Source organism: Manis javanica, chromosome 8 (genome assembly GCF_040802235.1).
Source record: "Manis javanica isolate MJ-LG chromosome 8, MJ_LKY, whole genome shotgun sequence".
NCBI classification, from domain to species: domain Eukaryota; kingdom Metazoa; phylum Chordata; class Mammalia; order Pholidota; family Manidae; genus Manis; species Manis javanica.
In genome coordinates, this window is record NC_133163.1 from 75,926,608 (window position 1) to 75,944,127 (window position 17,520).

Consider the following 17,520-nt stretch of genomic DNA (forward strand, 5'->3'; position numbering starts at 1 on the left):
GCTCATTCTTCAAATGCTCAGGTAACAAAGCAAACCTCAAGGAGCATAAAGAATCAAGAAATATGACATAACCAAAGGAAGAAAGTAAATCTCCAGTAACCAACTCAAAAAAATGGAAATCTGGGACTTGTCTATCAAGGAATTCAAAACAGTCATCATAAAGAAGCCCAGAAGCCCAATGAGTTACAAAAGAACACAGAAACTACGCAAAATCAGGAAAATCGTACTTGAACAAAGTGAGAAGTTCAACATACAAGCCATACAAAGGAACCAAACAGAAATTCTAAGGCTGAAAAATACAATGCTGAACTGAAAAATTCACTAGAGGGTTCAGAATCAGACTTGATCAAGCAGAATAAAGAATCAATGAACTTAAAGAAAAGTCATTTGAAATGATCCAGTTAGAGAATCCGAAAAAAAAGGCAAAGATAATATCTAAAATCAAAGAAGAAAAATGAGTCATTTAAGAATGGATGTTGAGCCTGGATAGCTGCCTCAAGTTAAACAAGTGAGCAAACAAAAATTAGGGGCAATAGAAGTCCTTGAACCTCAGCCTCACTTCTTACATGCACACCAGATGCACACATACACACACATACAAACCCAGATTAAAGATTTAAAGACAAAAAATAACTTGAGAGAAACTAGACATGTATCATTTTAGAGTTCTAGGAACTTTTGAGCACTATGTAACTCAGAATCCATAAAAGAAAAATTTGATTAACTTACCACATACTATTTTTGAAATTCTATGTGGCAAAAACAAAAACAAAACATAGATAAAGCAAAAGGATAATAAACTTTGTCAAAAGACATATATATACAACAATTATATCGATTTTCTTAATATGGAGAATCTGCTTTAAAATCTGTATTTAAGAAAACAGTAAGACAGTAGGATTTGGGCAGATATATGAATGGACAATTTATAGAAAAAACATCTAAATGGCTTTTAAATATATGAAATGAAGCTTCATCTGATTCATAATTAAATAAATCATTAAAAATAAAAGAAAGTTTAACCCAAAAACCTTAGTAATAAACACAGTTTGGAGAAAGTAGGTATTCTCCCCAATCACCATTAGTAGTGGCATATATTAGTAAAATGTATCTAAAAGACAATTTGTTTCCACTATATAGATTACTACGAGTATGTTCTTTTCTTGAATAATATTTAACTTGGCCTGAAATGATCATTACATTTTTCTATTTAAATTATTTTGGCTTGCCTTCTTTTAATGTGCTGTTCCTCAATTCATCAATGACTAACTTGCATTTTTCTGTAAGGTTTGGGAAGTGATCTTACTTGTTATAAAGAGTCCTGGAGAGCATGGGTGTTTTGCTGCTTATAAGTTTTCTCCTTCGGTCCTCCCGTTTTCATCCTCTACTCCCCAAATTCCCCTAAAACACACAAGCACACACACACATAGCACCATCTACCTCAGTTATTCAAATGCAATTGGTGCTTCTCATTCCTAAGCCTTCCAGAGGGTGCAGCTCACCTTGAGGAGTTTCTTATTGGCTTCTCACACTAGACCCAAATTTTTTCTTTATTTGGTCTGCCCTGTCTGCAAGTTTTCATTTCTCCATATAGGAGAAATATATGGAATCTTCCTTTCATTTCTCTGCTTACCCCTAAAATCTTGCTGACATTACTGTCTTCTGTCAGCTCCTTTTCTGTTCTCTTTGTGGGTTTATGCCTTTTTCAATTTCTTTACTTGCTTTTTAATAAGATTTCAGGAGATTCAGAGATGGAGATGTGGACACTACAAACCCTCTCCCTGGAGAACTGTTAGAAAGCCGACAGGTCAGTGTACAGGTCGGGAATACAAGGAGGGGCCCATGTGATGACCGAGCCACAAGGCATTTCCTAGTGATGTTTCTGTCCTTCCACCTTTGGATCATCAGCGTGTGCCCAGCATCTTATTTATGATAAAGTAAACCAGGATAAAGGTCTCTTTCTTCCCTTTTCATTGCCCAGTGACACGTGAGCTCTGTCCTCCTTCCTACTCTTTCCTTCTTTCTCCATTAAGCACGTGAGGCTCAGGGCTGTCACTTTCCTACTGCCTCTCCCACCAGTTCTGTCAGAAAGATATGCAAACACCACCTTCTCAAGCACTCTTTTTTTTTTACTTTGGCTCTCTAAAAGCATAAGAAACAGCAGTACCCACCAGGGTGGCCTGGAACCATCTGTGGGCTGGACTTTGACTGCAAAGATAAGCAAGAGACACTCCAATCCTGTGTGGCAGCACCCTGAAATCTCTTCTGCCCTTTATGAGGAGCTGTTACTGTCAGAGTTTCCATGTAACAGTGAAGGCCTGGGTGTGGGGAATGTGCATTCCATGTTCTTGTGTTCTGGCCATTTGAATGATCTTTGTATCCACCAGAGACTGAAGGAAAACCAACCACAGACAGGGCTGGAACCAGGGAGGATCAAACAGGCAGACACGCTCAGCACCCAGCCCCAAGTTCTGTTCAGAGTTTGCACTCAGCTCCCCCTGCAGCTCCTGTCACTGTGTCACTCAAAGCACAGTAGTACACAGCCGAATCCAGCTCTTGGACTGAGGCTTTCTCCAAGTGGAAGGAGGAGGCTTCTTTATTGTACGTGGCTCCAAAACCTTTGTTCCTTCCCTTCTCATTGGCCTTTGCAGCTTTCAGGAGGAGCTGTGGGCCTGCTCCAGGAGACTGCACATACCAGAAAAGAGTGGGGTACCCTGTGGCAGAATAAGTGCAGTTCATAGTCAGGGAATCCCTTTCCAAGTGGATCACTTGGCCTTCCGTCTAGGCTACTGAGTCTCCTCGGGCTTGGCCTGAGGGAAAATAAAAGAGATCCGTGTCACAGTGGGCATAAAGCTCTTGGATAAAATTATGGTTACAGACTTTGCTGGCACATGAGAAGAAAGACCCAAATTTTCAGAGGCATTTTACTTACCAATCAGTAGGAATACCATAGTCACTACGCCTGGGGAATAGTTCATCTCTACGGTGCCACCTAAATAATGTTCTTCATTTGTAACATGAAGAAACATTGAGACACAGTGAAATGATCAATCCAGATACCCAGCTTCCACAGGAAATGTGCTGTTAGGAAGCTGCACCCCCTGGTGGACAGGGACTGAAATGGGAAGCCTGTTTCAGGCTCCTCCCAGAGTCAGCAGTGTGTTCTCATCCCTGACGGTGTTTATGTGTCAGTCTTCAGGTGGCCCTTGGAAGTCTGAACAACAGCTGCCCAAAACTCTCAGGTCTGTTTTATCCTTAGGACACTACCCGACAGGGAAGTCCTTTAACACAGCATCCCAGGGTATTTCTGTAGCCAAGAAGGTATCAATTGTCTTAAGCATTTTAATACAATCCTTCATATTCTCATGTATCCATTGTGGGCCAGCCTTTAATTCACTGAATGTCAGAAGAGGTCTGGGGTTGAATACAGAAGATGCAATAAGAAGTCAAGTCAGTACTGAGTGATTCTGTGTTTTTCAGCATTGTATCCCAAAATATATGCAACAGGGACTGAAACTTACATGTTCACTATATATTTGTTAAACACAAATAATGAATAAATTGGTCTTTGACTGAGGGATCATTACTACTTGAAATACAATATTTCCTGGTCCTAAGAAAATACCAATTGTAAGGAATGTTCTGTTTTTTAATAAAAGCTTCTCAAGAGAAAAAGTCATACTGTCAATAAAATATTCTTGAATTTAAGAATCATTCGAAAGTAAAAAATATGACTCCAAGACAGAAGAAACGTCATAATTGAAGTTACTGATTCCCTAGAGAATGATATGGGATCAATATCTTAGTCTCCCACTATTTTGTTGCTTCCAAGATAAGACAGCCAGCCTATGTGAATCAGGAAAGCGGTACTAATCCTCTACTCTTTAACAGAGATCTAGGCTCAAGGATGCTTTCTGTTATCATTCATGTACCACATTTTGTTGCCAAACTCTAATCAAATAATTTTCTCCCACCCAGTAGGGAACCCTCAAGATGTGGATTTGCTTCAAAAGCCTGGAGCAAGTAGGACCCTCTTCTTCCCCAGCTTTTTAAACTGTTAGAGACGTGTCAGCTGATAAGAAAAACAGGTGATAGTTACAATCAACCTGCGAGTGATTTAAAATTACAGATCCTGGGATCCCACCACTGACTTCATGCATCCTATTCTCCTGCATTGAGACCTGTCGGCTTGTCATTTTTATAAGCTCCCCAGACAGTTTTGTTGCAGCCAGCCTGACATCAGTTGACAAGAATTCATCTGTGACAACTGTCCTAGACCAAGATGGGGGTCAAAGATCAGGGAGAAAGCTCTGGGATCAACATGAGGAAACATCCCCTTTTACATGAATTTTTTTAGACTGGTCTTTTCCAAAGGGGCACCAGCAGCAAAAACAAGTACTTCTTTAGCTTCCTCTTTATGACCATTGGTTTCATAAAAAAAATCTGCTGAGGGTTCTTGGATGATATCTGGATAGGCATATGTGTTCCGTAGAGCCACGTGAGTGTTTATCCCTAACCACGTAGCCGGAAGCTGTCACAGTCTGTTTCCTGGCATTTACTCTCCACAGATTCAGATCAAGGAGCTTCATTGTCCAGAGTCAATGTGTGAACAGTTTCTCAGATGCAAATTTAAGTAAGAAATCAGGCCCAGATCTGTTTGGGTTCATATATTGCCTCCCTTCCCCTCCATCTTCCCAATCACATTGTCAGAACCTGTCTCAAAACTATGCTAGAAAGGAACTCTGGAGAAGCAGCTGCAAATTTCCATTCTGATGTACAGGGAGAAAGCAAATAGGTTGGCATGATGCTGGGTTGAAAATTAACGGTATAGCACATGGATGCAGAAAGTTGTTACCTATACTTAAAAAAACAGTTTTAGTCCAATGAAAACCTGGAATAGAAATATTTTGCAATTTGGGTGACACCAGACAATGTGCACAACATTGAGGGAAGATATTTGTTAAATTTGGGCTTTTTTAATAGCCTTATGATGTATAATAGATATAAAAATAAACTTTACCTATTTAAAGTGAACAATTTTATAAGATTTAGCACCTGTATATACTTGTGAAGCCATCATCACCATCAAGATAATGAACATATACATCACACCAAAGTTTCCTCATGTCTCCTTGTAACCCCTCTCTCAACCTTCTCCCCACTTTCACTCCCATTTCCAGGTACATTTCCATCATGGATTAGTTGCACATTTTATAATGTCATATAAGTGGAATCATATGTACTCTTTTGTCTGTGTTTTTTTTTCACTCAACATAATTATTTTTAGATTCTTCAATGTTTATAAGTATCAATGGTTCATTCCTTTTTGTTGCTGAGTAATATACCAAGATATCAAACAATTTTTTTTATCTATTCATCTATTGATGAACTTTTCAGTTAATCCTAGTCTGGGGCTGTTAAAAATAAAGCTGCTATGAGTATTTGTACAATATTTTTGTAGACATATGCTTTCATTTCTTTTGGGTCAATATCTGGGAGTGGAAAGGCTGGATCATATGGTAGGAGTACATTTGACTTCTTAAACTGACTTACTCTAATAGCTTTTTGTACATTCCCTTGGACTTTCCATTCATACAATTATGCTGTCTGTGAATAAAGACAGGTTCGCTTCTTCCTTTCAAACTGTATGTATTTTGTTTCTTTCCCTTGTCTAACTTAGAATGATGTTGAACAATTGCTGAGAGTCAAAATGCTTCCTGTGTTCCTGAAATTATGGGAAAGCATTCAACTTTTCCCTGTCAAGTATGACATTTGATGTAGGTTTTTTGTAAAGGCCCTTTCTAAGTTAAGGATATTCCCATCAATTTCTAAGTCACTGAAGGTTTCTGTCAGGCATGGATGCTGGATTTTGTCAAAAGCTTTTCCTGTACCTACTGAGATTGCCCTCATTCATTAGTCATCTGATACTTATTAATCTCCTTGGATACATTATTGATAAATTGTCACAACTAAGTATTAAAGAAGATATCACCATCCCACTTTACAATAATGAAACAAAGCCCACAAGTGTCTAGACAGTTCATAGCAGAGCTAACACTTTTGAACATCCCTCTAATAGCAAAAACCTGTTTCCTGTTTCTTCTACCACACATTATTTTCAGAGAAAATTTGAGAGAGAAACTAGACAGCAGCAAAATTACTTCTTTGGGAGCCTTTGAAATATTCAAGACAGTCTGTTAATGGATTCTCTATGTGTGCAAATGGAACTAATACAAATAATTCAGTAAGTGCAGGTTTTGCCCTTTTCAACAGAAAAAAAAACATCATAAAGGATACCCAACTGCAATTCAGGAGTTGATTACAAGGTAGTGGCTGGTTCATTCCTTTCAGATGAATTACTAGGCACCTGGCTTGGGCAATGCACTGTAGCAAAGGTGACAAACTCTTCTAGGCTTGGGTGAACCACCAAGATACTGAAACTTCATTTGTGGCTAGTGACTAGTCTTTTTCTCTGGTGCTTGAAAATTGCTTGTGATAAAAGAGTCTAGAGTTCAGTTGTTCCAATTAACCATATAAATGTTTCTCAAATATTTAAAAATAGAATTGCTATATGATCCATCAATTCTACTTCTGATTATATATTCAAAAAATTGGAATAATTTAAGGTTATACCCAAAAAGTTGACACATTTAAATACCGATGTTTCCACCAAAAGGTGGAGGAAACACAAGCATTCATCAACAAATGAATAAACAAATGTGGTACATAAACACACAGGAATATTATTCACCCTTAAAAAGGAAATAAATTTTGACACTTGCTACAACATGGATGAACCTTGAGGGCATTATGCTAAATGAAATAAGCCACTAAATGACCAATGTTACATGATTCCACTTACAGGAGTTATCTGAAGTATTCAAAGTCAAGCTCATAGGAAGAGAAAGTAGAATGGTAGTTGCCCGGAACAGAAGGGACCAGGGAATGGGAGTCATTGTTTAATAAGCTAACAAATTTTCTATTTCTCAAGAGGAAAACAGTTTTAGAGATGGATGATGGTGCTGTGAGCAATGATACAATGACCAACTGATGTAAATGTACTTAATACCACTGGGTTATACACTTAAAATTGCTAATAAAGCAAAAATTTATGTTAAAATGCTAACAATTTTCAATTAAAAAAAATTTCAAGACACTCCTTTTAACATTTTTACACATCTGCTTTCTAAATGCAAATATAACAGGGAGTTACAATACAAGATCATTTGTCAACAATCCATTGCCACTCGAATTTTAAGGCACTGTGAAAATGGGGATAGAGGTAGGAGAAGGAAATTGGAGAGGATGAGGATTTGGGATAATGGAACATTGATTGAACAAAGAGGGCCAGGAGGTCTGAAAGCTGAGCCACATGATGGCAAAAATGCCTTTGGAGGAGTGTTGAAGTGAAAAATGAGAGCACAGAAAAAAGATAATTCATACTGTGTCCTTCAGAATGTCCCTCTAAGGGCCACTAATTTTGGTCATTTGTGGATCAGAATGGTGGGAGGCAGGTAAATATATGATATAGAAATTGATCAATTCCATGCTAGAGGTGTTACATGGAATGAATATTAATATAGTTTGTTATGTAATAGGCACCTCAGAAAGAAAATGAAATGACCGTTAACTCAGCTAACAAATTAAATTAGGCTAAATCATTAAATGGTATAAAACATCATGATACAGAAAAAGAAGAAGACAGACAGATTTCATAGTCTGCTTGTTCAAAACAATACCTGAAACCTAATATATAATCAATGAATATTTACTGAAAATGTTCCAAAAATACAAAAAATCACACATTTTTACTGATTTTTGAGTCAGATGTTCAGAACTTCCTCAGTCAACTCTACTAGATGAAATGAATCAACGAATGGAATACTGTTTGTTATTGCTGTCTTTCTCTTCGATCTTTGGTCACAAATTCAGTATATTCACCATTAAGCCAGTGATTAAGGGATAAGGATGTTTTTGATGAATGATAACCCTGGACATGGTCTGTGAACCTGGAGAGGTATTTTCCTAGAGTGAGTGAGTACCCTCCACCCCTCCACCTGTGATGGGCGGCCCTGGCCACTTCCTGTCTGTGACAGCAATGCCCTGCCCAGCCCCCATGGCAGGTGGATGCATGCAGCAGAGCCCTGGGGTTTTGGAACACCTCCCCACATACACCTCTCACTGTGTGCTCCTGCAGTGCACAGAAATACACTGCAGAGTCCTCCAGCTGTGAAGCTGAGATGACAAGATCAATAGTTTTGCTTGTCTTCTGGAAATTCAATGAGTAGCGACCTTCTGTGGCATTTTTGCTGGCTATAAGAATACTGATGAATAAGGGAAATCATCACCCCACTGCTGAACTGCTTGTACCAGAATATATAATGATCTACATCTCCGGTGTCATATGTGCAGTCCAAGGTCACAGCCGCCTTCTCCTGCACAAACATTGCCAGTTGGGTTTGAGTTACCTTCTGGGCAATGCCGCATCCTGGAGGAAAAAAGACAGAATCAGAAGGTTTGGGCAGAAGTGGTGTGGGACAAAGAGCTTCTATTTTCCACCCTGATACCGCTCCTTCCCAAGGTACCCAAAGACACTGCCTGAACCCCTGTTCCTTAGGTCCCAGAGAGCACGCTCGCATGGGGCCATCCACACCTAGCCACACGGACGCCATGACCACCTCCACAAGGCTGCAGAGCAACATGTCTGAGTTCTTCCACCAGATGGACAATATCTCGTTCTTGTTCAGGGTCAGGGCTGGGCACTGAGAGGTATACCTGACAGGCTGAGGGAAGAGTTGTGGGCTATGAGCGGCAGCTGCTGCCCCAGAGCAGGAAACGGGTTTCTTGGTGCAGCCAGTCATGGGGGTCACAGCCAACTCAGTGTACTGGCTCAGAGTCCCACGCAACCCAAACTTCCTTTTCCATTACCTAATTCTCAAAGCAATAACAATTACATCAGAAAATAAACAGGGGAAACATTTTATATGGAAATGACGATTGATGATTCGACCGACCGTCATTGCATCTGTGCAGGAACTGGGTGCGTGGCACTTATTTGAAAAGGCTACATATAATGGATCAGGGAAACAACCACTGATGTAATAAACATGCATCCTCACATCTGTGTGTGCTGTTCGTCCACCTACAGTAGAAATAAATCACTGTATGACAAGAAGGCAAAGCCTTCACCAGTAAATCCTACAGGTACCACATATAAGACAATATTCTTGTTCTAAAAACAACCAACATTTTCCTATCCCACTCGTTGAACAATTATGGAATATTATTGATTCTCCCTTATATAATTCACATCTGTTACACTTCTCAATTATGGGAATCTCATGGTTGTACTTAAGTCATGGAAGAACTGTTCATGTCTAGAACAGATATTTTGGATGCTCTAACATCAACTTCTGAATGGATAGGTTTTAAATATCTTAAAAATTGAAAAGACAGAACAATAGTACTAAAATTCATATGGAACCACCAAAGACTCCAAGTAGCCAAAGCAATCCTGAGAAGGAAGAATAAAGTGGGGGGGGATCTCGCTCCCCAACTTCAAGCTCTACTATAAAGCCACAGTAATCAAGACAAGTTGGTACTGGCTCAAGAACAGACCCACAGAGCAGTGAAACAGCATAGAGAGTCCAGATATTAACCCAAATATATATGGTCAATTAATATATGATAAAGGAGCCATGGACATACAATGGGGAAATGACAGTCTCTTCAATAGATGGTGTTGCCAAACTGGACAGCTACATGTAAGAGAATGAAACTGTATCATTGTCTAACCCCATACACAAAAGTAAATTCGAAATGGATCAAAGACCTGAACGTAAGTCATGAAACCATAAAACTCTTAGAAAAAAACATAGGCAAAAACCTCTTGGACATAAACATGAGTGACCTCTTCATGAACATATCTCCCCAGGCAAAGGAAACAAAAGCAAAAATGAACAACTGGGACTATATCAAGCTGAAAAGCTTCTGTACAGCAAAGGACACCACCAAGAGAGGAAAAAGGCATCCTACAGTATGGGAGAATATATTCATAAATGACAGATCCAATAAAGGGTTGACATCCAAAATATATAAAGAGCTCATGCACCTCAACAAACAAAAAGCAAATAAGCCAATTAAAAAATAGACAGAGGAGCTGAACAGACAGTTCTCCAAAGAAGAAATTCAGAAGGCCAACAGACACATGAAAAGATGCTCCACATCTCTAGTCATCAGAGAAATGCAAATTAAAACCACAATGAGATATCACCTCACACCAGTAAGGATCGCCACCATCCAAAAGACAAACAACAACAAATGATGGCGAGGTTGTGGAGAAAGGGGAACCCTCCTACACTGCTGGTGGGAATGTGAACTAGTTCAACCATTGTGGAAATCAGTATAGAGTTTCCTCAAAAAGCTCAAAATAGAAATACCATTTGACCCAGGAATTCTACTTCTAGGAATTTACCCTAAGAATGCAGCAGCCCAGTTTGAAAAAGACATATGCACCCCTATGTTTATCACAGCACTATTTGTCCATCAGTACATGAATGGATAAAGAAGATGTGGTACATATACACAATCAATAGAATATTATTCAGCCATAAGAAGAAAACAAATCCTACCATTTGCAACAACATGGATGGAGCTAGAGGGTATTATGCTCAGTGAAATAAGCCAGGTGGAGAAATACAAGTACCAAATGATTTCACTCATATGTGGAGTATAAGAACAAAGAAAAAACTGAAGGAACAAAACAGCAGCAGAATCACAGAACCCAAGAATCGACTAACAGTTACCAAAGGGAAAGGGATTGGGGAGGATGGGTGGGAAGGGAGGAATAAGTGGGGGAAAAAAAGAAAGGGTGCATTATGATTAGCATGTATAATGTGGGGGGGGGGGCACGGGAAGGTCTGTGCAACACAGAGAAGACAAGTAGTGATTCTATAGCATCTTACTACACTGATGGACAGGGACTATAATGGTGTTTGTGGGGGGGACTTGGTGATGGGAGGAGTCTAGTAAACATCATGTTTCTCATTTAATTGTAGATTAATGAAACCAAAATTTTTAAGAAATTGAAAAAAAAATTGAAAAGACACAATACCAGACCTGTTAGGTAATAATTACTGTAGACTTCTCTATAAGAATCCAGTGCCTTAGCAGAAGGAAAATTAATCCAGGTAAGTGAACTTGTGGATCTTTCTGGGACATAGCAAATTGCAAAAAACATATATACAGAGGCACTCATGGTTTTAACAGAGTTCACTGCTTCCAAATACTATGGAGACAATGAGGTTTATAGAGCTCAACTTCTTTAAATCCCTTTTTGTATCTCCTGTATCCCTCCATTAGAAATGAACACCAAATACATAAATTACTTGGTTTTCATATTACACAAAGATCTGTCATAAAGACAAAGCCTCACACTATAAAAGATCCTGTAGAAATCGGAAAAATCCTTCAGCAAACCGTGCCTTTCTAACATCCTTATGCAAGCACGTCTTACAGAACATAAAGACACATCTATGGAAAAGTTCAATAATTCCATCTTCCATGCAGGAAACTGGCCCCCAACTTTGTAAGGAATCACTAGGAATGATCAAAGTGTTTGATCCGTGAAAACAAAGTGTCTCAGAGCCAGGACAGCTGCCCGGTGGAGCCAAATGAGCCCCTAGGAACACTTGCTGAAACCCTCCAGATACAAGGCACCCTAGGAGGGCCATACTGGCTGTAATATTAAACAAACCCTGTGGGGAAACTCTTCTAGGATGGCAGAGAACGGGGTCACTTCATGCCTTTCTTGGAAACAGCAAAGCCCTATAGACTCTATAAAGGAGGAACATGGACTGAAATACCGTCCCAAGAAACATTTGAGCAGCTCCACAAGGATCTTCACAACTGCATTCTCTTTTTATGTATTGAGTATGTACTAGTCATGAGTTTCTACTAGTATGAATACATGCTGGTCATGAGTCTATGAGTCGTGAGAATGCGGTAGTACTGGCATTAATTCCATTCTGTGCGTGGGTTGAAGCACTCTCCTATTAGAAAGCCACAGCACCCATAAGACTTAAAAATCAACTTGATTTCTATTTACTAATGGTGCCATTTCAGTTATCTGCATATAGGGGAGCCAATTTCTCTGGCACAGTTATCTAAGGTTTTGCCCCTATCCAGAAACTTCACTTTTTTTATCAACCCAAATCCTCTGGAAGAGTGGAAACAGCAAATGGAATATGAAAACGGAAGTGAGCTGCTCTGGCAGACACCTTGAGCTCCTATGGCAGCATGCACCGTGGTCTCTGCCCTGCATGCTGCCCTGGCAAAGTCACAAGTTGCCTCACTGTGAACTGCTCACTGGTAAGCCCATGGAACTCAGGGTGGCCCAGATCACACACAACCTAATCTTTCACAAACTGAACATGATAAATAACCCTGTGATTCTTAGTCCTTTCACCAACAGTCATAGTTGGCTTTCCCAGGCTTTCATTTAATAAGCCTTATGTGACTTTAATCTCCGTGACTTGGTGCTCTGGAAAAATCCCAGAGAAAGACTACTTTTAAGACTTGCAGAGATGACTTTATTAGGTCTATGTATTACCCGTTCCGCAAAAAAACTACAAGAAATTAATCTTGGTAACGTGTTTACCAACTAGTAGGACATCATGTACCTTTAATTGACAGGAACAGAGAAGTTCCTCACATTAGAGATATTAAACTGAGGTTCTCCAGCAAATGCTCAGAAGCAGTCCACAGAGTATAAGCAGTGTTGACCCGGGTCCTTGAAACAAATGCATAATTGCATGACACAAGCAGCTGTATCCAGGACCACTAGCAGAGGACTCTCCCAGGTGATTGCAAACACTGATTGTCATACTCTCCTTTGAATTTTTTTGTTTTTGTTTTTGGTCCTTTTAGAAGTATTTTCCCATATTAATAGTAGATTGTTATATATTTCTGATATATCCAGTTTTTTTCTCATATTAATAAAATAAGTTGCTGAGGTATGGTTTTTATTTGAGACAATAAGGACCCTATAGTTCAGCTCTACAAAGCCATTTCTAGTTCAACAAAGGTAAAGAACTGTTGGATGTGTCATTCGATGCCAAGTCCTGGCAAAACCAAATACACACACCTCAATTTCTACTACTAAAGTGAATTTTGATCAATAAAATTTGTCTTAAAATGAGAAAAAAGAGTAGAGTTGCTACAGCCAGACTTACACAGAGAATACGCCTCAACTGACTGCATGTGTTGGTGCAATGCTCCATGGAACCTCTACGTTATTGATTGCCATAGTGTTTCTTTTGTTGAACTATAAATCAAATCTTTGAAGGGGTTACAACATGTGAAATGATGAGCTATCCCTATGAAATAACTTAAAAGCTCAAAACATCAAGACAGGAAACACTAAGAGTGGTGGTGGAGGTGGAGACCAGACACATTCACAGTGGTGTGTGCTGACTCTACCCAAGATTCAGACATCTCAAAGGGTTTTTTATTGCATGGCTCTGCTCATATGACATTCTCAAAAAGATGAAAATAAGAGAACAAATCAAAGTTGGCAAAGAGTGGGGATGGGAGAGGGTGTGGTTTTAAAATGATAGCAGAAGGGCGTTTGGGGAGTCAGTGGTCTGTATCATGATTCTGTGATGGACCCATGAATCCTAGCATATATTACAATTCAAACTTCACAGATATCACTACACAAAAATCATCAACTTTTCCATATGATAGTATGATAAGAATTAAAACACAGAGAAAATAAAAAGTAATTGACGTGGTTTTGATTTTCATGACTGGACTCTGCCTAAAATGAATATTCTTCTCTCAGCTTGGAAAGCAGTCCCAGCCATGCTGGGTGTGATAGTCAAAAGAGTGGCTAAAAAAAAGTCAGGTCCTAATCCCTGCATTCTATGAATGTTGCCTTTATGGAGAAAATTAATAAACAGAAATCTTTGAAATTGTGATTAAGGATGCTGAGATGGGGAAATAATTCTGGAATACAGGCCTAAATGCAATCACATGTATACTTGTGAAAGGAAAGCAGAGGGTGATTTGACAACAGAAGAGAAGCCAATGAGGCCACAGAGGCGAGGCAGAGACGGGAGGGCTGCGGGCATGAGCCAAGAAATGACAGCAGCCACCAGAACTGGAGGAAGCAATTGACAGTTTCCCCACTAGAGTGTTTGGAGAGGGGACAGCCCTGCTAACACCTTCATTTTAGCTCAGTGAAAATAATCTAAACTTTTGGCCTCCAAAACCATGATGGAAAAAAATTTCTGTTGTTTTAGGCCACTAAGCTTGTGGTAAATTGTACAGAGGCAGTAGGAGACAAATGCACAAACCCTCGTAAAGGCTGAAAGTCTGAATGTGTCTGGATCCAGTAATTATGTACTAACTCTGCCCACTCTGGCTAGAGCATTTTTTTGTTCCGTTGGATACATTCTCACCTGAGTATGGTAAAACAGTCAAACTCATAGTAAATAAATCCTCTCTCTCTTCTAACTGGAGTTTAAGAAAGAAAACAATAAAATGTAAGGCAGGCTCCCCTCTCACTCTATTATCAACTTGAGGAAATGGACCAATCAGGAGTCAGCTTGCTTCTACTACACAGGAGCTTTTGGTGTAATGAAGGAAATAAAGCTAGTTGAGGTGTTGGGCTATGATACTGACTTTTCATATTGAGAAGTTTTAAGCCTTATTTGACCTGATGACTTTCTCTGTAAAGACTAATCAATTAGCTAATGACTAACAACCATAACTCTGCCAAGAGGGAATATCTCACCACACCAATTGCCAACTATAGCCATGCTTAGCAAGAATATGAGGAATCTTAAGAATAGCCTACTTTTGATTAGAGGTGGGAGAATTAGAGAAATGGGAATGCATTAATTATGACTGATCTTCAAAACTGAAAGAATACCATTTTTAAAAAAAGAAACCATGGAAGTATTGTTTAATCCAGTCAAAGCATGAAGATGAAACAAGGAAATCTGTAGCAAGCTATTTCTAAAATAAACCTTAATTCCAACGCATTCTGGGATCAACTAATAAGAAGTCAGTAAAATACTTGATAAATGTACATAAAAATTTGCCCACATACTCTAGAAAAAAGATTTCAATCATAAATATAACAATAAAAAGTAAGCATCTGGGAATATTTTAATAATCTTAAAACAATTCAGGGTTATTGAGAAAGACATAGATAAACCCAAAGAAATACTATGTTCTTCAAGTATCAAATATAAACTTTCAGAAGTTTATTTTTCATAAGGCAATTTATAAATCTAATTCAATCCCAAAGCTAAATAAAAATGTAAATATGTAGCAGTATTCACCTTTTCCTTCTTTTACTTAACAAACATCTACTGATTACCAACTATGTCTGAAGTTTGTGCTGTGTATATTAAAAGACACAACTCTCCCTTCCAAATTCTATGTAGTAAGTGTGAACATATACTAACAAAATTTTGAAAAGAATATATTTATTAGTCTAATCCTCAACTCATATTCTTGAATAAATCACTTTTCATTTTAATTTTCCTCATTCAAATATTACATACCATCTCTGGGCTCTAAAGGAGATTCCATCACATTTTCTTAACAAGAAAGTGATCAGAACACAGACAAAGGGCTGTTAAGTTTTGCCAGAAATATGCACAGGAAGAAAATTAAAAATATGAATGCAATTTGTGAAAACCTCTCACAGGTACTGAAAAGCGGGTGTTAGAGGGAAAGACTTGATGACATTGAGAATGTTCAATTCAAGATTTATAAGAGGAAGTGAAAAAATTAGGATCCTAATTACACTCGAATGTATGAAGATAGTAAAAGTAATATTACCAATAAATTATCCAGGTGCAGAATGATCAGTATCACATTTTTGTATTTTACATGTTTTCTATATTTACCACTTATTTTATAATAAGCAAAAGATAGTATATGCAATCTCTGAAACACAAGCATTAAAACCTTGTCCACAACGAGAATGTAATATAGTCACTAGGATTTATTTATAGGAGATGAATGTCAATAGCAAATGTAAAATCATCCTTAAAGCCTGAATTTCAAAATAAAACGTTGCTAACTCGCTTCAAGAATCCATTAACAGTCATCCAACAAAATGTCTCTTTCTGGGTCATCTTGAGCCTAATCTTCTTAGTAAATGCTTCTAATGGCCAATACATTAGTTTTCACTTGCAGACAAACAATATGACAAATGCTCTATGTAAAGGTCCTTGCCAGAGGAAGGGGAGTACCCGGTCACAGGTTTGAGTACAGGCGGCACGTGCCTACGAAGCAATGTGTACTCTCTGCGCAGAAGTAAACTGCCGCGTCTCCAGGCTGGGTGTCCTCAATGTGCAGGGAGAGGTGCTTGGCTGCCTTATTCAACAACACAGTAAGTCTTTGGTCTTTCTTTGTGTCCTTATTTGAATGAATGTCTATAATCAACTCTGGACCTTTTCCAGGCACTTGCTTATACCAGGGGAAGTAGCTTGAGGAGCTGTCTGAATAAGTACAGTTGATAACAGAGCTTTTCCCCTCCTGGACTCTCAGGGTAGAAGGATGCTGCTTCAAAGTCTCCCCTCTGCTCACCCCTAGGCAAGAAGAAGTCAGAGAAAGGAGAGAAGTTGTCAGATCATTATGCTTCAGAATTCACTTTTTGTTCAGTAACTACAGGAAACCTGAACAAAGTCACTCTTGGCTTCCAAAGAATACCCACTAATATACTCTGTATCCCAGAACCCACAACTCACAGTCCAGATACAGCCACAAGAACATGAGTAAAGCTCCCAAGGAGGTCTTCATTGTTCCTCCCAGCTTGGGTCAACTGGGGACCTTCAACCTCCAGCCAGGAGACCTACTTGTATTACCAAGTCAACCATTCTTTCCTCTAACAATCATTGTGGCTTCAACCATTTTCTATCCACCCAATGAGAAACAGGCTCTGCTTCTGCCACATCCTACTCACTCAGAACCCAGTGACATGAGCCCCACCCCACATTCTGCATCAGCAGAGGTGCGCTACCATCTTGTGGTCGCATCTGTAAACACTGAAGTCGCTGCTCAAAGCCCTTCTCTACCCTCTACGTCAGAGGGACTCAACCCAGGTCAGGCAAACCAGGTTTTAGATCAGAGACTTAATGCACAGCATGAATGTGCAGATCATATTTATATATCTCACACTACTGAGTCATTCCTAGTAAGCTGGAAGGAGATGCTATGGCTGGGTATAAACGTATGAAATCTGGGAAGCACCATGATTTCATTCTCTCAGACAAAGGAATTAGAAAGCCTTCATTTTTTTTGCCAAATCTACCATCTTCATCTGTCTGTTATGGAGAAAAACGCCTTCTAAAGGGAACATGCAAGCCAAAGATCAGACCAAGAGAAGGAAAATGATTCCGTATTTCAAATGCCTATTTTCTCAGACTCTTCCTCTAAGCTGGTCCTCTGTTCCCAGAGAACTGACAGGACCAATTCAAAATGTGTAAACCTCTATCAGTA

The 17,520-nt window shown here is 39.1% G+C and overlaps 1 gene segment (V, D, J or C); it reads right to left on the reverse strand.

The window, feature by feature from the left end:
- Positions 1 to 16,001: 16,001 nt before the first annotated feature.
- LOC108392969 (T cell receptor alpha variable 13-1-like) lies at positions 16,002 to 16,908 on the reverse strand. The segment is given in 2 exon segments: positions 16,002 to 16,610; positions 16,770 to 16,908. Coding segments are annotated over 2 exon segments (387 nt in total).
- Positions 16,909 to 17,520: the final 612 nt, after the last annotated feature.